The sequence below is a fragment of the Aotus nancymaae genome, unplaced genomic scaffold (assembly GCF_030222135.1).
Source record: "Aotus nancymaae isolate 86718 unplaced genomic scaffold, 86718_ANA_hifiasm-v0.15.2.pri h1tg000030l, whole genome shotgun sequence".
Classification (NCBI taxonomy): domain Eukaryota; kingdom Metazoa; phylum Chordata; class Mammalia; order Primates; family Aotidae; genus Aotus; species Aotus nancymaae.
Window position 1 is genome coordinate 35,248,185 of NW_026988443.1, and position 26,643 is coordinate 35,274,827.

Genomic DNA, 26,643 nt, shown 5'->3' on the forward strand with positions numbered 1-26,643 from the left:
CAACATTTCTGGAGAGTAATTTGAAAGTATTATCAAAAGCCTTTTCCAAGGACATAGTCACTGACCTTCCACATCTAGAAATTTATCATAAGAAAATAACAGCAACAAAAACAAAGATCTGTAGAGAAAGCTTACACCCCTGTTTAAAATACTGAAAATTTCAAGACGAATCAAGTATAAAATCTAATATATTATAACAAAGTGATAAAATATATGGTACAGCATATTAAAATTATGTTATAGAACACTATTAAATAAAGTAAGGAAATACCTATGTTAAAACGAGTAACAAAAATTTTATGGCCAATAATTGTATAAATGTAGTTAATACATACATATTTGGAGACTCCTTATGTAAGTGTAAAAAAAATACTAGAAGGATATACATTAATGTTTATGGTGAACACTGCTAAATATAAAAATTATGAGTAAAGGCCGGGCGCGGTGGCTCAAGCCTGTAATCCCAGCACTTTGGGAGGCCGAGGCGGGTGGATCACGAGGTCAAGAGATCGAGACCATCTTGGTCAACATGGTGAAACCCCGTCTCTACTAATACAAAAAATTAGCTGGGCACAGTGGCGCGTGCCTGTAATCCCAGCTACTCAGGAGGCTGAGGCAGGAGAATTGCCTGAACCCAGGAGGCGGAGATTGCGGTGAGCCGAGATCGCGCCATTGCGCTCCAGCCTGGGTATCAAGAGCGAAACTCCGTCTCAAAAAAAAAAAAAAAAATTATGAGTAAAATGTGTTTTCTTTTCTGTATTTTCTTTTTTTTTAAATTTTTGATAGTGAACATGTATCTGCTTTATAATCTGATTTTTAAATATACTTATTAAGAAAGCATATAATGAAGAGAAGAAAATGAGTTAAGATAGTAGAGAAGATGACACATGAACATCTATGACTGTATCTGATTTCAAACCTCCAGACCAAAACTTCATATATAATCTAAGGACCTGAAAACAATCTGATAAAGAAAGATGTAAAATGGTGATGAGAATTTTTTTAATCATGAAAAATAAGGCTTCCACGCAGAACAGAAGCACCCTGATATTCCCATTCTACAAAATTCTAAGAAGACTTCTGTGAATTCTTGCTAAAAATTCTAAAAAGGATTTTTTAAAGGTCAGATTTTAGGTGTATACAATAATGTGAAGTGATTTATCAACGACAACACGGAACTACTACAAGCAACCCCTTCACACCAACCTCGTTTCCTCCTATAACAGGATTTGCAAGGCTGTACATAAGGAACATGATACAGATGCACAATATCTTAAAAGCCACAAAGCATTTGACAAAATTGTCCACATCATTTCAAATACTATTCTACACTATTATCAACAACGTAAAGCTAATAACATAAAGATAACAGACTAAGGACCTCCAAAGATTATCTCTCCTCCATAAATGCAATGAGGAAACTGGAAAAAAAGTACTGGAATCAACTTTTTCCAACCTGTAGACATTAATCAATTGAGAGGGTATTTGTTCAAAAAAATTGGCTAAATCTCAGTAAGAACAGCAAGCTTTGTGATGTCTTAACGTATCCTATTTCATGCCTGATACTTACTTTGTCCAAAACACTTTTCTATGTTATCTATGTTAAAGCTCAGAAATAAAAAGCCCCCATAAAAAGGAAAAAAGATCCAAACAGGTTTCCAAAATATCTTCAATAGGCTAAAAGTGGCAGAGTGAAATTTAACATAAGTCATTATACAATACACATCACATCAAAAAAACATGCTAAAAAGGAAAAAAAAGAAAAGGAAAGAAAAGAACATGCTAAAAAGGAAAAAAAAAGGCCCTACATACATTACTGCGAACTGTTGTGTGAAAAGTCTGGGACGTTTTAACTGACTTCAAGATTCCTATAACTGCACCAAATAACAAAATTATTTTTTAAAATACTAATATTGTTCAATCCATCAAGAAGATATAGTAACTATAAACATACGTGTACCTAACAACAGAGACAACAAAATATATGAAGCAAAAAATTGACAAAACAGAAGGGAGAGATAGACCATTCCACAATGATTTGAGACTTCAGTATCTCATATTCAACAACAGACAAAACAATACGAAAACATGACTTGAAGAACCCTGTAAACCTATTAGACCTAACAAATACATACAGAACATCTCACCCAACAACAGCAGAACATACATTCTTCTCAAGTATACATCGTATATTCTCCTGAATAGACCACATGTTGGGCCACAAGACAGGCTTTAATAAACTTTTTAAATTTGAGGGAAAAAAAGGAAATCATACAAAGTACCTTTTCTGACCACCACAAGATAAGCTAGAAATTAATAATAGAAGGAAAACTGTATAACTTACAAATATGTGGAAAATAAATGGTACTCTATTAAAACAACCAATGGGTCCAAGAAAAAAATCACAAGGTAACTTAGAAAATATCTTGAGACAAAAGAAAACAAAACATGCTAAAACTGCAATATTTATGAGATACAGTGAAAGCAGTGCTCAGAGAACATTTATAGCTGTAAACACCTACATTAAAAAAGGAAAAAAGACATCAATAACCTAACTGCACATCTTGTGTAAATTTAAAAAAGAGCAAATTAAACCAAAAGCTTGTAGAAAGAAGGAAATAATAAAGATTAGAGTAGATAAAGCAGAGAATACAAAAACAATAGAGAAAATCAAAGAAACCAAAATCTGTTCTTTGGAAAGACCAATAAAATTAATAAATCTTTCACTAGACTGACTAAAGAAAAATAAATAAGACTCAAAGAGAAATGCAAAAAGAGAAATTACTACAGCCTTTACAGAAATAAAAAGAAGTATTTTAAAATGCTATAAATAATTGTAAACCAACAAACTGTATAACCTAGATGAAAAGGGAAACCTACCAAAGCAGACTCTAAAATGAATAGAAAATCTGAATAGACCTATAACATGTAAGGAGATTGAATCAGTAACAGATTGAAGCCCCCCAATGAAGACAAGGCCAACACCAAGACTTCACTGATGAATTCTACCAAACATATAAAGAATTAGCACCAATTCTTCTTAAAGTCTTCCAAAAAGCTTAAGGGGAGGGTATACTTCCAAAATTATATCAGGCCAGCACTAACCTGATACCAAAGCCAAAGACATAAGAAAAAAAAAATACAAGCCAATATCCCTGAGAATATAGATGCAAAAAATTCTCAACAAAATACTAGGAAACCAAATTCAGCAGTATGCTAAAAGGATCACATACCATGACCAAGAGGGATTTATCCCAGGAATGCGTTAGGTCAATACACAAAAATTAATAAATCTATTATGTCACATCAGTAGAATGGTGGAAAAAACACATAATCATCTCAACTGACAGAGAAAAGGCATCTGAAAAATTCAACACCCCTTTATAATTAAAAATACATTTCTGAAAAACTAGGCATAAAATGAAAGTCTCAATATCATAAAAGATAATTATGAAAACTCACAGCTAATACCACATTCAGGTAAAAGGCTGATAGCTTTTCTCCTAAAATCAGGAATAAGACAATGATGAACATTTTCTCCACTTCTGTTTAACACAGTACTGGAAGATCTGCCTTAAGTTTGACACCAAACTTAAACACAAAAGAAAACACAGATACAGTAGAATTCCTTAAAATTACAATTTGTGTGCATCAAAGGACATTTTTAAGAGAGTGAAAAGACAACCCACAGGATGGAAGAAAATATTTTCAAATCATATATCTGAAACTCAACAATTCAACAACAAAAAAATGAACATCTCAATTCGAAACTGGGCAAAGAACCTGAATAGGTATTTCTCCAAAGAACACATACAGATGGCTAATAAGCACATAAAAAGATGTTCAACATCATTAGTTACTTAGGGAAATGCAATCAAAACTACAGAGATACCGTTTCACAATGACTACAACGGCTATAAAAAATAAAATAAAATAACAAGTGTTGGCAAGGATGTAAACTAAAATCCTCATACATTGCTGGTGAGGATGTAAAATGGAAAATGATTTGGAAGTTTCTCAAAAAGTTGAAAATTGAATTACCGTGTAACTCAGCAATCACTCCTACCTATGCAGTCAAAAGAACTGAAATCAGGGATTCAAACTGATACTTGTTAGCCAATATGCAGATCCACAATAATGGAAAAGTGGAAACAACCTGTGTCCAGTAACAGATGAAAACATAAACAACAAGTGGTATATACACAATAGCATGAAATATTCAGCCATAAAAAGGAGCAAATCAGAACTCTGATTTAATATGAGTCAGATTACATGCTACATGCATGTAATGCAAATAGTACAAAAACATGTAATGCAAGCTACAACATGGCTGATTACATGCTACAACATGGCTGATTACATGCTACAACATGGCTGATTACATGCTACAACATGGCTGAACCTCAAAAACATGATGTTAAGTTTTAAAAAGCCAAATAGAAAAGGCCACATATTATATGATTCCATTTTTATGAAATATCCAAAATAGGCAAAAGCCACAGACACAGAAAACAGATGAATGATTGCCGAGGGCTGGGAAAATAGCAAGTGATACTTAATAGGCATGTGGTTTCTGCCACATAAAAAATGAACATTAAAAATGTTCTAGAACTAGGAACATTGTGAAAGTACTAAATGCCACTGAAATGTACATTTAAAATGAGTAAAATGGAAAATACTATCTTATACTGTATATATTTTACCACAATAAAAGTAGTAAATATATATAAGTACTTTTGACATCAAAAATGCTAATACAACCATTAATACACCTATTATACCATTTTTCCCTTTCTACTTTCTTAATATTTTTGCTTTCATTTAACTTTATTCCTTCTTTATGGTTTCCTTTCATTTTGTTGTTCTCTTTCTAACTTTTTGAAATGAATGCTGAAATTATTCTTCTTTGTTTTCAATAGACATGTTTAAGGTTATGAATGTTCCTCTGAGTACCACTTTGCCCATTATCCAGAAGTTCTAAGACAACTGTTGTCATTCGTGTTATTTAAAAAAAAAATTTGTTCTGCAATTTAGGCTCTGGTTTTTCATGAGACTAAATTAACTAAAAGTATAGTGTTCAAATTATGAGACGTGAACTTTGCTGATGAACCGAGGATTATTCTCGGTAATACATTTAAAGTGGGATCTTAAATAGTTTAGCGATCAACCATGAAAGAAAACCAGGAGGGGAAATAGTTAAGAAACATATCAGGATAAGAGCAGGAAAAAAAAAGATAGCGTTGCTTAACCTGAAGGAAAAAGGTCTGCATTTCTAGCAGCGCAGATCTTTCTGGATACTCGAAAGACCTCAACAAAGACCTCTTACGCTCTAGGTACTGAGGATGCAGCACTGACCAAGACAGATGTGAGTCTGCCTTCAAGTATGTAGTCCTTAAATAGTACAAAAACAACTGAGTGATTACAATGATCAATGCTGCAGAGAACCATGGGCTGCCCTGAGAACACATCACAAGGATGTCTATCCTGGTCTGAGGGTCAGGGAGGCCTCCTTAATGAAACAACTTTAGAGCTCAAAAGGGTGAGAGGAAACCAGGCAGGGCCTGAGTAAAGGTCGTGAAGCAACGAACTTCTGCATGAACTAAAAAGAGTCAGCACGTTTGGTAACACAGAGAAGAAAAGGGGGAGTGCTATTGGCCAGGCCTGGAAAGGTAAGCAAGGGCTAGATCATTAGTATTTAGGACTTTTGTCCAAGAATGATGGGAGGCTACTTTGGGAGAAAGTGACATGCTCAGAATTACCTTTCCAAACAGTCGCTTTAGATACGCTGCAGGAATAGAAGGTGACAAAGAAGAAATGCTGGAGTCTAGTTAAGAGACTATTGTTTCTTCCAGAAGAAAGAAATGGGTGCCTTGAACTAGGATGGCAGCAGAGGAAATGAAGCCAGCCAGGAAATGGAACTGAGAAGTCTTGGGGACTGAATTCATTGTTCCACAGGTAGAAACTGCACAAGAAGGCAGACTGTGGCTCACTTTATACCAAAGCACTTCCAACAGCCAGCACTTGCATGCTAAAACGGAAGAGGTTATCCTTCAAAGCAGAGCACCCCCTTCCTTAGTGAGTTTCCTAGGAGGTACTGGGTGAACCTAAGGATACATATGCTGGGGGAGAAATTACACTAGACAACATCTAAGACATTCTGACCTCTGAGACTCTTGATTAAAATCAACAGAAATGTCAGGTCACCTAGAAAATTCAGTGTGAAACCACCTAGGACAGATATAAAGTATGTTCATTCTCTTTCTTCTCTCTCTCTCTCTCTCCTCTCTGCCGCCCACCCCCGCCCTGTGTGTGTGTGTGTATGATCTCATATCTCAGTTTTCCACTCTATTCCAGTTGAGTTTCTTACAGAAAACTATACTGGTAAATTACCATCAGTGTTTTACTGCTTGTCACTCAGGTGGTGAAAAACCGTTTTATGTATCTCCTTCTAGTCCTTTGTATTTCTTTACGTATTTAAATAAATGGTTCTACTTACTTGAACATATTATCTTAATTTTAATAAAGATCAATAATGTCTATGCTCTGTTAATATTTTTTAATGCCAAGCATGCAGACACATTTGCTAGAATCTGGGGTTATCTGCTTACCCATGGGAAGTCTATAGGCATTCTGAATACAAAGCCATATAACCGAGTCATCACTGTACACCAGGTACCACACTTAAGCACAGTACATGGTAGTAAAGGAAAAGTTTCAAAAACACTATCCTGCCAATTCCAACCGTGAAGGAATGCAAGCACCGTGCCAAATGAAAGAAAAAGGAAAAAAAAAAGCACATGAAAGAAATGCACTGAGGCTCATAAATACGCTAAAAGGACAAAATTAGACCAAGAAATGTTACCAACCGCTCTCAAAACCAGAGTCTTCTCACTGCTAAAGTTGAGTAAAAGCCAATTAACACCAAGACCAAGAATGAAAGGGTTTCCACCATCACAATTACTAAGATGGACAGAGACATCACTTTTTGTGATGCAGCATGGCTTTAAGTAGTGTTGACAAACATCCATTCAGACTCAAAGAGATGCTTTCCCATCCTGATTAACTCATTCACAGGAAGTCCTTTACATACCAACACCAAAGCTGCCCTGTGTAATCCCTCTTGAGCAATACAACAGACACATGGTTTTTTGTGCCATAGCATGGAAAACCAGGAAGATTTTCTTCTACCTTTTCTTATTCTTAGTGTAACACTCATTGACCTATACCTGGGATTCTGTGGAAAGTACAGTTACAAGACAGGTCTATGATAAAAGTATCACCTACTAACAAAAGGAGGGAAGTTAGAAGGAAAATCATAGGCATTTTTTAATTTATCAAGAGATGATTAGAGGCACTTAGGATGACTGGTTTAAATGTTGTTTCTACCGTCTGGTGGCTGTGAATTAATTTTTGAATTATAAAATGGAGATAATTCTGGTACCCATCTGATAGAAGGATTAGATGATAACATACATGTGGAGAATTTACCATGGTGTCTGGCACATAGTAAACCCTAGTTAAATGCTATTATTACTGTTTTTATTATGCCCCTAACAATGGACTAATACCCAGAATCTACAAAGAACTCAAACAACTCAACAAGAAAAAAACAAACTGTGACTGTTTTGTTCATTTGTTTTCAACCATTAAAAACTGGGCAAAGGACATGACCAGACATTTCTCAAAAGAAGACATACAAGTGGCCAAAAAAATTTTTTTAAATGCTCAACATCACTAATCATCAGAGAATTCAAATTAAAATCACAATGAGATATCATCTTACACTAGTCAGAATGGCTTTTATCAAAAAGTCACAAAACAACAGATGTTGGCTTGGTTGTAGAGAAAAGGGAACACCCATACACTGTAGATGGGAATGTAAATTAGTTCAACCTCTATGGAAAACAGTATGGAGATATCTCAAACAGCTACGAATAGAACTACCTTTCAACCCAGCAATCCCATTACTGGGTATCTACTCAAAGGAAAATAAATCATTACATTAAAAAGACGTTTGCACTTCTACGTTCATCACAGCACTGTTATAACAGCAAAGTCATGAAACCAATCTAAGTGTCTATCACCTGTTGACTGGATAAAGAAAATGTCCATGGATTATTATGCAGCCTTTTAAAAAAGAATGAAATCATGTCCTTCTCAGTTAACATGGATGGAGCGGGAGCCATAATCCTAAACGAACTAACACACAAGAAGAAAATCAAATACTGTATGTTCTCACTTGTAAAACAGAAATAAACAAAGGGTACACTTGGATATAAAGGTAGTGAAAACAGACTCCGGGGATTCTAAGAGGGAAAAAGATGAGAGGCGGGTGACGGTTGAAAAATTACCTACTGGGTATAATATGGTGGGTACAGTAGAAACCCAGCTTCCACCATTACACATGTAACACCTACGTAACAAACAAGCACTTGCACCCCAAAATCTAAAATAAAATCAAATAATAACAAATGCTATTATGACTGGTTTTTACTATTATGAAGCATGTTCAGGAAAAATAATAAGTATCACATCAAGAACCTTTTTATGCAACACTTAGGATCAGAGATTAGGTTACTCCAAGAGATAACACAGCAATTCATTGCGTCAATAAGCTAACAGGTCTTACACCAGCATCCCAAAAAGCGAATACCGTAGACATGGCTATACAAGTCCCAAGTGGTTGGTAATAAAACAAAGAAATACCTAAGATATTAAAGACTTTGCCATCTCTGCCATGTTTGATAATCAAGGTATAAAAACAATCTTTGTCTACATAGCACCAAAATATATAGCAATTAAGAGAAAAAATAGGTCTACAGTTTGAAGAAGGTCCATATGTTTCTGCATCCTATAGGGAGCCATTGCATGGCTCCCTTTCTCTATTAAATACAAGATCTTATCAGAGTCTGCTTCACAGCTATTATATACACCAGATTCCTCAAAGTGAATGTGGTTTTAGGTGGCAATACAGACAAGCAAATTAGCAATGTAAATATCAAGACATTCGAATTTTATTCTGCCTTCTTAAAGTAACAGGTGCTTTGGATTCTATTACTTGATCTGACTTCCAACAGTTCACAGATGAGTTTGGATTTCTAGGAAAAGTTTAGCTATCAGGAGCTCCCCATAATGTCAAGGCCTGTGATGTCAGTCAATGGGGCAGCTCTTGGCCCCATGCTTGATCACCAAGAGAGCCAAACAAGATTCAAGGCTGTGCTGGGCCTTCCTGCTGTCCTCTGCTGAATCTTGCATAAGAAAGCAATAATGATGTCAAGATTTTCAAGGAGATGCTCCAGAAGAGTCCAGGAAGATACAGTCTCTGTCTCATGTCCAACACACTCAGATTTCAGTGAAGGCAAATAACCAGTTTTAGCATCTTAAGCATTTGTCTCCTTCAACAAAGTAAATGAGGCCCTCACTTTTGATCACCTGTTAGAGATCTTAGTGAAAGACTAAACAGATGACTTCAAAACTCTCATCCAACATCCAAGATTTCTACCAAATCCAAGATTCAGCAATTCTCTGAATACAAAACTATATTATCTGTATTGATAATACAAAGCTGGATGCTTTCAGTGAGTTTGTCTTATAGGAATGTCCCATTATTTGATCCATAAAGACATAGGAAACACGTTCAAGAATTAAAGAAACCGGAAAGATTGAAAATGCCTTTAAGTATCAGACCAAACAGACTACAGAGATATTTGAGACTAGTCCAACTTTCATATAAATGAAAGATTGAATATATTAATTCTTTCATTAAACAGATTGGTTTTTGAGTCATGCACTGTGCTAGGTGCTACAGACGGAACAGGAGAGACAGAATCACTGCCCTCACAAAGCTTACAATGTAGTGGGAGATTTAGAGAATAAGATACTACTACATATTCAGCTGAGTGCTATAATGAGAGAAGAAAAGGGTTCTATCGGAGCCCAAAGAAAGGGCAGAAATCTCCTGAGAAGTAGAGGAGGCTTTGCCAAGAATAAATAACACATAAGCTGAGACCTGAAGTATGAGTAGGAATTAAACAAGCAAAAATGTGATAAGGATTGGTAATGGAGAGTATCCCAGTCATTTGGAAGGATATGATTAAAGGAGAGAGCATGGAACATTCAAGGAACTGAAAACAGATTTCTCTGGATTGAATACATGCTGTAAGTAGAGAAACAGGAGGAGGTGAGAAGGAGCCAAGCCACAAAAAGCTTATGTATCATTTAAAGGCATTTAATCAGGAAAGATACATAATAAAACAGATATTGTAGAAAGACCCGTGAGTACAGTCCAGAGGAAAATGGGAGTAGGAACGGCTAGACACAGAAGTATAGCTGAGAGGTACTAGAATGACCCAAGCAATGGGATTTGTCTCCTGAATTAAAGTGGTGAGGGTAAATATTAAGAGAAAAGGATGGAGTCAAGAAATATGCAGGGTGCTGATTCAATAAAACACACATAGTGTCTGGGCAAAACCAAGGAGGCTGCACTTCTACCTTGGGAACAGGTGGATGAGGGTTCTACTGAGGCTAGGAATCCAGAAGGAAGATCCTAAGTTCAATTTCTGATATTTTGAGTTTTAGGAGCCCAAGTAGAGTTAGATGGATAGTTCCAGAGCTCAGGAGAAAAATCCAGGCAAATGTCCAAGACTTGGCAATCATCCATACAATCACTACAGTACAATGAGAGAACAGAAGAACCCTGGGACAAAACCATGAGAAACTGTAATGTTTATGGAACAGGCAGCAGGAGGTGAGGACACAAAGGCAACTGAGAAGTGGAGGACCATTCCAGGAAAACGTTTCAAGAACAAGGGGTGGCAACCCAAAGAAGTGACAGCCTCTGAAATATTTACCTATACATGATCCTGTGCTGTGTGATGCATGGGGAGTCAAAGGAACCATAAGCATGCTCCTAACACACGGCCAGTTTATCAATTCTCACACCCAGGCTGCCACAAGAAGCTGCAAATGACAATAATGTCTTCAAGAGAAGCACCAACAACCAAAAGTACAACCAAGGTGATAGGCATGTGTTCTGGGGGATCCAGAGCTGAAAACTAACCCATCAGTAAAGGCCAAGAAGGGATGCTGTCATGGATAATGTGATACTCCACCCAGAGGTCGATGTGCCCATCCCCACAGCTGCTAGGAATATCGCTGCTGCTAAAAGCTCACAGATGTGTCCTTCAAAGGAAACTGCCCTCTGCCACAGATAAATGCCCTGCCCAAGTCTACACCCCTTCGCATGGAACAGCCTACCAGCAATGACCGGCTGATGCAGGGATATGAGGGCCCAGTTCCCTTGCCTCAATGTAGGCATTTCTGAAGGGCCATTACAGCTCCAGAGCTGCCCACAGGATCAGCTGAGACCTTGGTTGTAACCTTATTTCAGAGCAGCTTCGCCATCTGTCCTAGCCTGCCTTCCACATTTCCTTACAAGTGTGTCTACCAAGAGCACTCTTCAGTAAACCCTCTGGATACAATTCTCCATTCCAGAGTCCTTCTCCAGGCAACCCAATCCAAAATGAATGGTATCTGTCAAACTAGGCCAGCCACTGAGGCTAGAGTGGAGAGGCAAAGGTGCAAATGGCAGAAGCAAATGGCAGAAGCAAATGGCCACTCTTAATTAAGTCGTCACCTGTGATGAGGGACAATGGCTTAAATGTTTCAATTTGCTTTAAGGGAATTTTGTTACCTAATAAATCTATACAAAGTCTAATGGAAGACAAAGTGGAAACCTGAATTTCAAGGACAATCTGAAAGCATGTCCTTAGAAAAGAGAGGGACTCATGCCTTATAGGAAGCACTCAATGAAGTTCACTGCAGAGAAGGTCATGGTGGCCTGGAAGCATAGGTTTCAAACATTTTCAATCATTCATTCCATGAATATTTATTGAAAAACTACAACCCCAGAAGAGTGCCACAAGCTTGGAATACAACCTTGAATGATACAGACATGGTCTCTGCCCTCACAGAGCTTGGGGTCCAGCAGAACACAGTGGGGCTCGGCAATAGAACCATTTCCCTATCAATGTTTCCAGGATCCCTAATACATAAAAATTGATACATACAATAATTTCATAGTGTAGATGTCCTTCGTAAGTTTAGCTTATGATACTTTAGCTTATGATACTACACATTAACTTATGAGAATAATAATGAATGTTTTCATGAATAGCAAAAATTTTTAACAAAGCCCGAAGGTGTTAGCTGCCTTCCTGTAACAGTCTCAGCAGTTGATTTCTTTGTGCATTTTGGTTGTTTGTAAATAAAAACACAATCTTTGATTTGCTATGAAAGTAATTATAACTGGTATCAGGTTTGGTTGGACCACCTTGTCTTGCAGTCTCAGGATATTCTTCGTTCTAATTGATCCTGAAGTTTGAAATAAGAGAAGGTAATGTCTGTTTCATGGATAAACCTCTAACACAAAATATTGTCCCCATTCCTTCTCTCAAATTTGAGTCAGAGAAGGAGGACCTGGTCTTATCAATAAACCCCAACACTACCTTTTATACAATATAATGACACAAAGTGTTACGCATTCTGCTGTTAACACATACTGATTATTACACCATGTCTAAAACATTCACCAGCCACCACCTCCTGAACCTTAAGTGGTATTTAATTGACTGGGGGGACTGTGCTGTAAAAGTGTATTTTCTTGTTTAATTTTATGTGAGGAGACATGGATAGGCCTGAATTTTTCAGAGAACACTTAAGAACTACTCTTGCTGAAATAGTGTATTTACTAGAAGTTCCAATGCATGTCAAAAATAACAGAAAAAGCCATATTCTGAGGTCTGCATATGCACACACACACAAACTGACCTGGTTGCACCTTTTAACATGCAGAAAACTTCAGCGCATTAAAAATATGGTATATAACCATATGCAAGTGTTGAGTTTTTAATTATGACATTCCCAGTGACAGCTTAAAGGCATTCATGGTGCAGCCCTAGTACATAGCATAGTTCTAGGTACATAGCTGACATACAATAAAAATTTGATTGACGGACTATTAAACAAATGACTACTTTCAAATAAAATTCAAATCTGGCATTTGTATAAGTCCCCATAGCTTATTAGTAAGGCCCCTTGTGAAATAATTTTAAGAACACTGGACTGGAAGACAGGATAATGAAAATCAAGGAGAAAAGTTCCCTGATCAAGAATTTGAGGGGAGGGCAGTGGCCTCTCAGTAGGGGAATTCCTGATATGACAGTGTGGCCCAGGGCCCCAGTCCCACAAATGCATCCCTGAAGTCTCCGTGCTGAAACTTCTGTAAGTCACTTATAAATCAATGAGGTGATCGATCAACACGAGAATTCTGGAAGGGATGGAGTGACTAGAGTCAAATGAGAATAATTTGGCAGCAGTAGCCTTTATAAGAGAAACTGGGATATACAATAAATCAATGGCCCTGCAAGGCTTCTCAAGAACCCATCGCTTTATAAAGACCTGGTCAACGAATGGGCCTTTCACTGGAGTGGTGTGACCTTTGGAGGGAGCAGCTTCTACTCAATGGCTAAGGCTAACTGGGCAACATAGGCACATAACAATAAACTGGGGGTCAGGAAAAGAAGGAGTAGATCAAAACCAAGAAGTATTACTCCACAATCCCCACCATTCACCAATCTACCAGAGCCAGGGGTTGACTCCAGACAGATAAATTTCAGGCCCAGGATAGGCTTCTCCTCAAGGTCCAGCACCACCCATGCTTGCCATCCTGAGCACTCCAGTGTGATGGAACACTCAAGCTTGGTTGAGTTCTTAGAGTTACCAGTGCTGGTCTAAGACCCAGAGCTCTATGCTTGCCCCTCATTACACATGCATACAAGCCAGATGATGGCAGCTACTGGAATCAAGGCATTTATTTGAAGAAGTAATAGACTGAATCAGAAGAAGAGTTTTCTAAAACAGAAGAGATCTCATTTTATAGGAGAAGTTCAAAAGATTAAAAGCCTTGTCTAAGGCTGGGCGCGGTGGCTCATGCCTGTAATCCCAGCACTTTGGGAGGCGGAGAAGGGTGGATCACAAGGTCAAGAGATCGAGACCATCCTGGTCAACATGGTGAAACCCCGTCTCTACTAAAAATACAAAAAATTAGCTGGGCATGGTGGTGCGTGCTTGTAATCCCAGGTACTCAGGAGGCTGAGGCAGGAGAATTGCCTGAACCCAGGAGGCGGAGGTTGCAGTGAGCCGAGATCACGCCATTGCACTCCAGCCTGGGTAACAAGAGTGAAACTCCATCTCGAAAAAATAAATAAATAAATGAATAAATAAATAAATAAATAAAAGCCTTGTCTAGCCATACACTATTACCAAATGATGGAGTGTGGGCATGAACCCTAACAGCATCAGTCAGGATTCAACCAGAGAAGCAGAATCACTAGAATATATACATTAAGAGATTTAGTGCAAGGAATTATTTTACAATAGTTGTGAGGCTGGCTGGTCAAGTCCAAAATCCACAGGCTAGGTCATCAGGTAGAGCAGGTGAGAATCCTTGGGCACAGGCTAAAGCTGCTGTCCACATCTGGAACTTCTAGTTCTTCAGGGAAGCCTCGGTTCTAGTTTTGAGGCCTTTCAACTGATGGAGTCAGGCCCATCAAGACTATTTAGGATAATCTCCCTGATTAAGGTAACTGATTATGAACTGCAATCACATCTACAAAACACCTTCACAGCAACACCTAGATTCTGACGGAATAACTGGAGACTGGAGCCAGCCAGATTGACACATAAAACTGACCATCACATTGACTTATCAATAGCACCACAGTGTTCTTTCCACCTTAGCCCTCCTCAGTAAATGCTGCTGCAACAAAGTTTTGTATGACTGCATTATATATGTCCTACTTTTCTTCCAATTAAAATTACTGAACACATGAAACACATCTGTTATAGGTCAGCAGGAGATGGGTTTGTAGGGCTTATGGAAAAATCATCTCTTCTAAACACGTAGATCCAGTCATCCAAAGTCTACACCACAATCTTTTGCTATCCACGTCATTCAAAGGGGCAGAGAGTGTATAGAACTAGGAAAGTGGAGATAACTAATCCATTCTCCCATGTCACCCTGGATGTCACACCTAACACTCTTAGAACAGTTGTCCATACAAGATGTCTCTAAATCCAGAAGACCCAGACTCCCAGACGACTCATCACACTGCAATCAAGCCACCCCTGACCCACTAACACATTACACGGAATAGCCTGGAATAGATGAACCCCGAGGTTACCAGTGACTCACTGGTTATTAACTCCAAAGGACACTACTGACCATCCCCTCTTCCTTAAAATGCAATTTTCCATTGCCTTCCATACCAGCAACACCTCTTTCTTTTCCTACCTCTCTTGCTACCTCTGTACATCTGATCTTATCTCCTTTCTTCTATCTCTAAAATGTCCACTTTCTCCATCACAAGACCCCTCCTCATGTTTACACACTGTTCTTTGGCTTTAATTATAATCCACCAATCTCTATCTCCGTGCCAAATAGGGCTCCTGAGCTTCAGGCACACATGACTTGCTGCTGTGGACATCTGTACCTGGATGTTCAACAAACACTCCAAACTCACTGTCCTTTCAACTGCCTCCACTCCCTTCAACCAATGCTCATCCCCGGCTCCACTATCCACCTAATGGACTGGAATGGAAGCCTAAAAATTATACCTTACCTCCTGTCTTTCTCCCATCCCTACATACCATCAATCAAGTTTTATTTGAGGAGGAGAGGAGAAACTACAGCTGAAAATTACATTTTCTGCTACATGTGACCACATAATTATCTTTAGGCCAACAGAAGAAAACAGGATTGTATGGAACTTCCAGATAACTGTTTATGGAGAGAAGACTCAAGTTTCAACCCTTGTATCCTTCCTGTAACCTCTCACAAAAGAGACAGGTAGAGCTCCGAAGCCACCATGGACATTCCACCAAGAGAGAAGACTCAACTTTCACCCTTGTATTCTTCCTGTAACCTCTTATAAAAAAGACAGGTAGAGTTCCATAGCCACCAAGTGACATTCAGGATAGAAGCGACAGATGAAGATGACAAAAGAGAGAAATATCTTTTATTTCAGGTTACCTGGTACTCTGACAATGTCACACAGCACATCATACCAATCAACCCTGTTACTGCCTAATTCTAAACTTTATTTCATGTAAAAGAACAAACCTTGTTTAAGCCACTGTTATTGTACATTTTCTATTATATGCCACCAAACATAAGTCTGAGGGATATATCAAATGTTGACTCTTTTTCAGTCTTTCAACTGCAACCATTCCTCTCCATTGCCACTACCATTCGTTCAAGCCACCATCATCTTTGTTTCAACTACGGAAACAGCACATTAACTGGTTGCCCCACTTCTACTCTTCCTCTAACCTAAACCGCTGTTCATTTCTGAAGGACAATCTGGGAATATGTATCAACAGCATTAAAAATGTAAAAACGTTCCCATTCATCAAACTACAGTTGATCCTTGAACAAACAGGTTTGAATTATGCAGGCTTTGTTTTTTGTTTTTTGGGTTTTTTTTTTTGGAGACAGAGCCTTACTCTGTCACCCAGGTTGGGGTGCAGTGGTGTGATCTTGGCTCACTGCAACCTCTTTCTCCCAGACTCAATTCCCCCAACCTCAGCCTCCTGAGTATCTGGAACTACAGGCATAAAACACCTATGCCCAGCTAATTTTTTGTATCTTTATAGTAGAGATAGGGCTTCTCCATGTTATCCAGGCTGGTCTGTAATTCCTGGGCTCAAGCTATCCGCCTACCTCAGCCTCCCACAGTGCTGGGATTACAGGCATGAGCCACCATGTCCAGCCTGTGCAGGTCATTTATAGGTAGATTTCCTTTCCTTCTGCTTCCGCCATTCCTGAGACAGCAAGGCCAACCCTTCCTCTTCCTCCTCTTCCTCAGTCTACTCAATGGGAAGGCAATGAAGATGAAAACCTTTATTATTATCTACTTCCACTTAATGAACAGAAAATATATTTTCTATTCCTTATGATTTTTCTTAATAAAATTTTCTCTCCTTTAGCTTACTTTATTGTAAGAATAGAGTATATAATATATATAACATACAAATGTATGTTCATCAACTGTTTATGCTATCAGTAAGACTTCCAGTCAACAGCAGGCTATTAGTAGTTAAGTTTCTGGGAAGTCAAAAGTTATATGTGAATTTTCAACTTCAAAGGGGGACCAGTGCCCCTAATCCAAGTGTTGTTCAAGGGTCAACTTTACACAGCAATTTCACTTCTCAGAATTTATGCTGAAGAAAATAATAAGATATGCATACAAGTACATAATTGTGTTTATGGATGTTCATAACATCAATATTTGTAATGGTTTACAAGTGGAAACTATGTAGATGTCCAATAGCAGGGGATTCGTTATAGAAAACATGGTGTGTTCAAGGGAAAACTAACCCGTCATTTAAAAATCATAACACAAAATATTTTAGCATTTGATAAAATGTTTATCTACATTATATATATTTTATATATATACTTACGTGAAAATAAAATAGGTTATAAAGAATATGTACCTAATATCCCTATTTGGTTTTTTTAATTACATAAACATCTGTAGAAAACAGACCCAGCCCCAGCCCCACTTTTGTAACTACCCCCAAAAAGCTAACATTTTAATTAATTCAGATATCACATTGGTATTTATTCAACATCAATTACATACTAAATATATAGCAATAGTTATCTTAGATATTGTATTTCTTTTTTGTTTTTTTTTGTTTTTTTTTTGAGGCGGAGTTTCGCTCGTTACCCAGGCTGGAGTGCAATGGCGCGATCACGGCTCACCGCAACCTCCGCCTCCTGGGTTCAGGCAATTCTCCTGCCTCAGCCTCCTGAGTAGCTGGGATTACAGGCACGCGCCACCATGCCCAGCTAATTTTTTGTATTAGTAGAGACGGGGTTTCACCATGTTGACCAGGACGGTCTCGATCTCTTGACCTCGTGATCCACCCGTCTCGGCCTCCCAAAGTGATGGGATTACAGGCTTGAGCCACCGCACCCGGCCTCTTTTTTGTTTTTACTTCTTAGAGATGCAACGATGAATACAAGTTACTTTCAACAACAGAAAAGAAAATAAATATTCTCAAACAACTCTGGTCATTCTCTCATATCCCACCCCACAACATGCTCCTGGAGAACCCCATCTTCCCCACTTTCCCCACTGCACTGTAAAATACTTGTTTTCTTAACTGTATCTCCCACTGGGCTCATGGATGATGTGATCATCACTGTTCCCCAAGTCCCTGGCATATATTTGGTGGTCTATAAATATGAAATAACAAATGTAAGATGGTGTTATGAATTCAACCACACCTATACTTCTTTTGACCATCTGAGAGCTACAGAAGGATCCAAATCTTGGCAATGTAAAAGCAAGTCTCTAATACAAAGATCTTCAATAATCACCAGGCCTGAACCACTTCTTAGCAACTGGCCAGGCTGCAAGGAGCCATATCAACTCCTTACTAGGACAGCTTAAGCCCCTGAAGAAATTATCTCATGCACTAAGGAGTGACCTGACATAAAAGCCTACTTGAAAATAAGCTGATGACTGCCCAGAGGGAATAATTTAAAATAACTTTCGAGAGGTGGGAGAATCATATACTCATTCCATATTCATCAGGTGTCTACTACACGCCAAAAAATCAATCCAATCTAACCGATAACATTTTCTCTGAAGATATCTGCCTCTTTGAATACTGGTACAAAGATTCAAGAAGTTGTATCACAGACCATCAGTTCTGCTAGTACATGTATTTCTTTGACAGGAATGACCTCAGGCGTGATTGATAAATAGAGGAACGATGTCTGTTTTGGTTCATATACTATTTTTTCTACTTTGTTAATACTTTGCAGCAATCAAGGTAAGCACTATCACAGGGAAAGAGAAAGACTTAACAATGTGTGAAGATCTTAGAACAAAGCTGGAAATGCACTCAAATGCCTTTCTTTAACATGAGTAGTAGCTGATTCAGTGGCTTCGAGTACCACTATACTTTCCACCATGTTGACCTCACGGCAAAACTGCAAGAACAGCAATGAAAACACTTCTCCTTATACAGATAAATGAAGAAGGCTACGCCCTGGATCAGATTTAATTTCAATAAAATGGTCTCTCTTAGAAGCAAATGCCCTGTACAATCCAGAGACAAAAGGGAAGCTAAGCTCAATGTAGACACTGCAAAGGGTGGACCAACTTGCTAAAAACATTCCACATCTCTTTAGTGGTCTGCCTCAATCCTGTTTTTCCTATATACTCCGTTATTCTCAGTGGTGCATGATTTTACAGAATGCCAGGTGTAGATTCTGTCAGCCTCCATACCTACGGGTTCCACATCTGTAGATTAAACCAACTGCAAACCGAAAGGATCCCCAAAAAACTGGATAGTTGTGGACACTTCCCTAGAGAGAGAGAACTGAGCCACCCCTACCCACGGTTTTATCACCACCAAGAGGCCAAGAGCTTGGGAAAGAAAAGAGAGTGAACAGTAACACGCACATAAGGACAACGAAGGTCACACAAGGTACTTGATATACTTAAATCAGTCTTCTGCTCACTGATTCAGTCAACAATTGAATGTACAAGCAGGTAGAGACCCAGAGACAGACAAGAACGCTGAGTGCCTATGCCACTGATTATGTCTTCCTGACACCCACACATCTAAGCAAAAGACTGACTAGAGTCTGGGGCTGCAAACTCTAATGTCTACTGGAGCCCAGTGAATAATTTAAGGAGACTGGGTGCTTGGTAATAGGGAGCGAGGGGACAGGGACACACTAGAGGTTGCATGCTCCATCTGAAAGTGTTCAAATTGTTTTTCTTACCTACCACTGAGGCAAGGCAAAATGTGTATGCAGCCGAGACCTGGCTCACAGGCTGCCACACCATGGCCCCTACATTTAGCAGAATACAGACCAAGCAGAAGGCATCCTGATGAGAAATTTCACTTTGGATCCTGACAGACACCTGACTCGAAGACATAACCCAAAATTTAAAATCACCTATAACCGACGGCAGCCTTCCTATAACCGATGGCTGCAATACACCAGAAGATGATGAGAACTCTGCTACAGGAGAAACAAAGCAGAACAATCTATCAAGATCCAAAATTCTGGAACTTGAGCTTGATTCCTTATTTCCTCATTACGATTGAAGAGTCTATTACATAAACAAAGTTTTCATTTTCTGGTGTCTTTAAAAATCAGCACCTATTCCTAAAAACTGCTTCATGGAGGTTCACTCTTTACAATTTCATTGTCTAAAACGCCAAAGAAAAGATGAAGAATCTCTACAATCCAAATCACACTTCACCATAAAGGGTCAAAGATAATGTCAGCAGACAAACAGGTGAAATATATCAATTACAAATGTAAGCATGCTTAGCCCTCTAAAACTGTATTGCAAGAAGCCACATTTTATGTACACTTTAGTATAATATTTAATTAAAGTAATAAACAGGTCTCATTATTTAGAACGAAATGTTTTCTTTTTTTTTCCTTTCAAGGCCAGTTAACATACTGGATATTCCAATATTTTTCTTAAATCAATAGCCTACTTTTTACCCACACAACAACTTTACAGTCAGAAATATATAGGCTAATGTACACTTAGTACTTCTTAATTGTTCTTAAAGCTAAATTTGAACAATAAATTAAATTCTTCAGTATATGTTATGTATTGTAGACACAGGCTATAAAAATGTTGACATTGGTTATATTCTCGTAAAGCAATTTAGCCCTTTTAGTAATGACTATGCAAATAATCAGCCACGGGAAAGTCATTTTCCATCTAGTACAATTACCTACTATCACAGAAGTATTATTATTATTGTCCCGCTTATTGAAATTCTATGAAAACTCTTGAGGTGCTAAGATAGTTTCAAGGCCATTTTGAAAACTCTCCTCTTAACTGACTCATCTGGCAACTACAATTACCAGCGTTAAGGAGGGCAGTTGCAGATCAACATTAAACAAGAAATTATCCCCAGAAGGTTCATAAGTTCCAAATTTTAAATGGGGAAATACTGACGGCTCCTAGTATATCCTCTTAACACCTTCAAGATACAACTTTTCACTCAGGCGAGGTCAACGGCTCTTTGCTGACTCAACCTCAATGGGTAAAAAACTCCAAGATTCCAACAAGATCAGCTTCACTCCTAAATATTATCTACTCTTAGCCAATGTCCCCACAGTGCCGGTTATACTTCAGGAAGCTCAACGGAACCTTCTATTTTACTGTGCTTCAATTTTCCATTTCAGAATTGTTCCACCATCTTGAAATAGATCAAGGTACTTGGGTGATCCATTGGCCACATGTGCCGCAGTTCTTCACCAGGTCTCTATCCGACTTCATCTTGTCTCTTAGCATAGAGATGAGGAAGGCCACAGAGTAGTGAAGAGGGCAAGGTATACCATTCTTCCAAGGAGCTCTAAGGTCTCCCACCCACCCCACCTGAACCTGCGGGCCGGCAATCAAGGCCTGGGCCTCCTCAACTCCAGAATCGTCCACAAGACCCTGGTCACACAGGAGACCAAGATGCTAACTTGCCTGTTCTCCATTCTTCTTCTCTCACACCAGTCAGCAAACCCATCATCTGAAAAAGCTTCAACTGCCCATGAGGGCCTAGAGGAAAAAGCTTCTTATGAATCACCCCTGCAGTCTGTCGTGGGTGGATCACCCTGCAATGCCTTATGCAAAAGGCTAATTCTACCCCTTCAGGGTGCTCATCTCAATGGAGTCCAAAGCCTTGAGAACCAGAGGTCGTGTTAACCAATTTATTGTCAGGGAAGTGCAGGTCCAGGTTCACCCGTGCGTCTAGTTTCTTGGAGGCCCAACAACCCCTCTGTTTGAAGACGCCTGGTCTCTTAGCTTCTTTATCCTGAACCTGGTCCTGGTCTTGGCGGCCAAGACCTCTGAGGCCATTCCCTCCGGGGAGTAGTGTCTGTTCCTTGTTTTGCCCACTTGTGGAAAACCCAAAGCAAAACAGGTGTGTTCCTAAGCCCTTGCTCCCCAAAGACCATGGGTATCCCTTCATTGTTTGAAAGATGCCAGACTAATTTCTTCCTTCGCCACTTCTGGGAAGACATGAGAGTATCCAATGCTGGCCACTACCCATGTGGACCTAGAGCCAGGTATCCGCCGAGGGTGACGAGAGTGCTGGGCGCTGGGCTCGCATCCGAGTCCTGTGTCCCCGTCGCCTCAGACTTCCACGTTTCCTCCCACCCAGGGACCTCTGCAGCGCCCCCTTTCGCCCCTAGAGAGCACAACACCCGCAAGGGCCGCCCCTTCCGAGCCCGGAGGTCGTCGGAGCCGGTGCGGGGGCAGCAGGTGGTGGGTGAGGGAGGTGGCCCGGGGGCCCCGGGGAGCGGTTTGGAGGGTGTACCCCCGAACCTCAACCCAGCCGTCTCCTTCGCAGCCCCCTGGCACCCCGCCTCACCCCGGCCGGGCTCCGCTCGGATCGCCCGCCCCCTCCTCCCCCGCGCCCCCGGCCCAGCCCGGCCGCGCACCCCAAAACACACACCCCCACCGGCCGCGGCGCGGCCCCCCGCATTCCCAGCACGTCCGGCGCCGACTTTTACCTGTACTTTCTGCACTCGAGGCGGCTCGTCGGGCGAGAAACACCTCCCCGGGACCGCTACCTCCCCCGCCCCGGCTCCGCCCGGCTTCCTCCTTCCCCTCCAAGGCCGCAAAGTAGATGGAGTAAGAGAGTGTGTGTGCGAGAGAAAGAGAAAGAGGGAGCGGGCGCGGGCGCCGCGGGAGGCGGCGGGCGGCGGGCGGGAGGCGCGCCCGGCCCCCGCCACCCTCCGGCCGCCGCCGCCGCCGCCGCCGCGGGCTCGCCAACTCCGGATTGCGCCCGGCCCCGGCCCCGGCCCGGTCCCCGCCGCCCGCCGCCGCCGCCCGCCGCCGCCCGCGGGCTGGGGCCGGCCCGCGCCCCCGCGTCCCCGTACCTCGTAAAGGTCCCCAGAAGCCATGCCAGGCTGCGGAACTTGGCTCGCCGGTGTGCGCGTCTGCTCGCTCGCGCCCTCCGTGCGTGTGCGCGCGGGGGCCGGTGTGCGCGTGTGTGTGCGCGCGTGTGTGTGCGAGTGTGTGTGGTGTGTTGAGTAAACTGTGTTTTTGCAGAATGACAGGCTTGGGGGCTGCCTATGCGCAGAATCAGAGCGGGCGGCGGCGGGGCTGGCGTAACCGGCAGCGGCGGCGGCGGCGGCGGCGGCACGAGCGCGGGCAGCAGCGACGGCCGCGCAGCGCGCCCGGGAGGCACGGACGCGGCCCGAGTGCCACGGCCCCCGCGACCCGGCGACCCAGCGGCGGTGGCTGCAGCCGGCAACGGCTCGCCCGGGCGCCGCCTGCAGGAAGCCGCCCGGCGCCCGCCGCCGGCCCGGACGCTGCTGCCACTGGGCGAGTCCCCGCCCCCCGGGAGCCCGGCCCGGCCCCCGGGGCGGGGAGGCGGGGGCTGCTGCCTGGCCGCGCCCCGGGGGACCGGTCCCGGAGGCGACGAGCGCTCGGGCCCTCCCCGCTACCCCGGGCCGGCTTCGGGGGCAGCTGGCGGGGCCCCCGGGGGGAGGCGGACCAGGTGCCTTCTGGGCGTGCCCGATCCGGGGCCGCGAAGGGGCGGCCGGGAAGCCAGGTAGAGGGCTGTGACTGCAGACCGCAGGGAAGGAACCCCAGCGGAGCCCCGCCGGCCCGGGGTCCCCACCTCCCTCCTCCACCCTCAAGCGGGGTGGGCGCCGCCTGGGAGACCTGGCCCCTCGGGGCTCCGCGGCCCCTCCCTGCAGGCTGGGTTGTAAGATGTGGAGGCCACAGGGAGGAGGGATGAAGTGGCCCATCCAGAGGTGCCATGGGGATCGAGGACAGGCGTGGCCACCCCATAAACCCTGGAAAGTCTTTAGAGCCAGGCATGGCCTTCCCTCAACAACCCCTCTGCCCCGTTCATTCACTCATCTCCTTACTCAACATTTACCAGAGTCAACCCAAGTGCACAGTGTCTCTGGACAGGCACAACTGGGACCCTGCCCACAGGGACTTTGAATCCACAAGTGAGGAGTGTAATTAATGGAGCACTTAGTTGTTCTTCTAAAAGGTCATCCTGCGTGTGACAGGCTGAGGAGCTAGAGAAGCTCTCCAAAACCCAAACCCATTCCTTAGCCATCTCTTCCTGCCAATATCATGGATAAATGGTCACCCTTCTGCTTAAAGGTTCTCTTTAAGATACTTCTGAGCCTGCAAGCCCAGGCTGTTGTGAAGTTGGAGGAAAGATCTCCATCCCCACCCAAGAAATGCCGACCTGGCTCCAGATGTGATGTGTCATTAACTCACATGCTCCCTGGGTCATTTTCTACTTGTGAGACTATGGGCAGGTCACTGAGCCTCGCTTGCCTCATCTCTCAATCGGAGCTGGAGATAGGCACCAACGGGATTTAAACAGAATTAAGGAGAGGATGTATGTAGACATGAAGTGGCCTTTCCATCCCAGCAGAACTCAATAAAGGTGACTTGCGTCTGAGTCCCAACCTGAACGGCCCTCATGGAGAATGAGATGGCAGAGGGGCTCAAGAAACTGTTTAATCCAGAGGTTGTCAAACTTGGAAAAATCACCAAATTTTTTAATCCTAAAAAAAAAAATTCCATGGAACCTGGAGCTCGACGTTTTCATGTCTGGCTCGTTCCAGGACACGTTGAGTTTGCATTTGCCGTTCCTTCTCCCTAGAATGTCTTTCCACATTGAATCTACCTAAAACACTCTTGTTCTTCCTATGGGAGCTTGTGTATCTTTGTATCACAAGGATCTTCCACTATTCCTGACAGAGAGTAGGTACACCGTGAATGTTTTTCAAACTAAGCCAATACAACACATTTTATACCAATTTCTAGTTAAAATCCCACATGAAGATGATGAAGGAAAAAATGGTGAGGATATGGAATTAATAAATAAGTCAGAAAGCATATTTGGCTTAGAAACTGTTGAAATTGTTATAGCACTTCTCTCTTCATATTGATATTTTCCCGGTGGTCACCGTTTTAAATAATAACAGTAATAATAAGCAGTTCCCTATCCATAGGTAGCAAAACAAATTTTAATGATTCTTAATTTATACTCAGGAATAAGTGCACCACTATAGCATGAGGATGTAATTTGGAAGAACACAAGAAGGAAACTGGGCTTGGAAATAATATACTCAGCCAAATTTGAATATATAATCAGTAGTTTTACAAAAACACTAAAAGCTTGACTTGTACTGGCCAAGTACTCCCTCAGAATGTGAGTGCAGTTTGAAAAACCCTAGTCTAGACACCAGTTGTTTATAGAGTTCACAGAAGAGGATACTTAACTGTGGATGGCCATGCTCAGGAAATGTTTTAGGACTGAAATGGATTTTGAAGACACATAGAAAAGGAAGGATGGTGTTTTCATTGAGGAGAAGTAGTCAGGGCAGATAGCATGCAATTCTGCAATGGGAGGGGTGTGAGAAGGTTAGAAGACTGGTTTATGGATGTTCCGGGCCCCTGGATGGTGAATGTGGGACAGTTCTTGGAGAGTCTTGAAAGCCAAGCTAGGCAGTTTGCTATTTAGCAGGTCAACAGTGGGCAAACTCCTGAAGACTTTTGAATCGATCAAAAGCATGTGACTGTCAAAAGTGCGCTTTAGAAAACAAATTCCAGAAGAAATATGGGTAATTGACTGCAGGATTTGAGGTTAGGGGCAGGGAGACCGATTGTAGTGGTCCCTGCAATGAAGAAGAAAAATTGGGTTTGTGAGATCTTCAGAAGGAAGAACCAGGCTAGCTTTCATTATGGTTACTCCACCTACCTCCATGAAGCATTAGATTCAGATCAACAGGACTTGATGACTAACAGGATGTGTGTGCATTGAGGACTGGGGGAGGGGCCGTGACTAAGGAAAGGATACAGAGGTGACTAAGGTTTTAAACTGAGTGACTGAGCTACCCATCCGTCATAACACCATTTTATTTTGAGCTTACCCCCAGACCATGGCTAGCTTCCAGAAAAGGCAGGTGCTTCCTGAGGGATGAAGGGGGGAAGGGTCTTCACCCACTGTAGGAAGGTCAGCCCAACCAACTAACAGTGAGCCTCTAAGTTCTCCAGATGACAGAGAACTAGTATTGCTCATGGAGAATAGAAGACAGCTGCCATCTTCCACAAACTGTGGTAGAATCTTCCTATTGGTCATAACTCAAGATCAACTGATAGAAAGTTCTAACTCAAAGCAAGAGAGTATTTACTGACTCACATAGACTAGAAGAGGATGGAATTGCTCTCAGGATTGGCTGGATTCAAGTTCTGAAAGCACATAAAATAGCTTCTCTTATTCTCTCCTTCTTTCTGCATGCTGGTATCTTTCCTGTTGAAGACAGGCTTCTTCCACGCAGCTGAGAATGTGGCACCTGGCCACTCACTCATCTGGGTTTATGCCTTATACAGTATTTATGAATCCTAGGGAAGGACTCTATTTGGCCAATGTAGCTCGTGTCCTGTCTTATTGGTCCAGTCACCATAGTCAACAACTGATAGGACACTATGATTGGCCAGGCTTAACTCATACTCCTATCTATGGGAATAATGTGACAATTGGCAGTTTTACCAG

At 41.7% G+C, this 26,643-nt stretch overlaps 1 protein-coding gene across 1 annotated transcript in view; it reads right to left on the bottom strand.

Moving 5' to 3' along the window:
- Window positions 1-23,052, bottom strand: part of CDYL2 (chromodomain Y like 2) — a 198,973-nt gene extending 175,921 nt beyond the window's left edge. Inside the window, exon 1 of the mRNA XM_021671053.2 lies at window positions 22,991-23,052. Within this exon, the coding sequence (XP_021526728.1) occupies window positions 22,991-23,014 (24 nt within the window). The 5' untranslated portion in view covers window positions 23,015-23,052. The remainder of the gene's footprint in view (window positions 1-22,990) is intronic.
- Window positions 23,053-26,643: the final 3,591 nt, after the last annotated feature.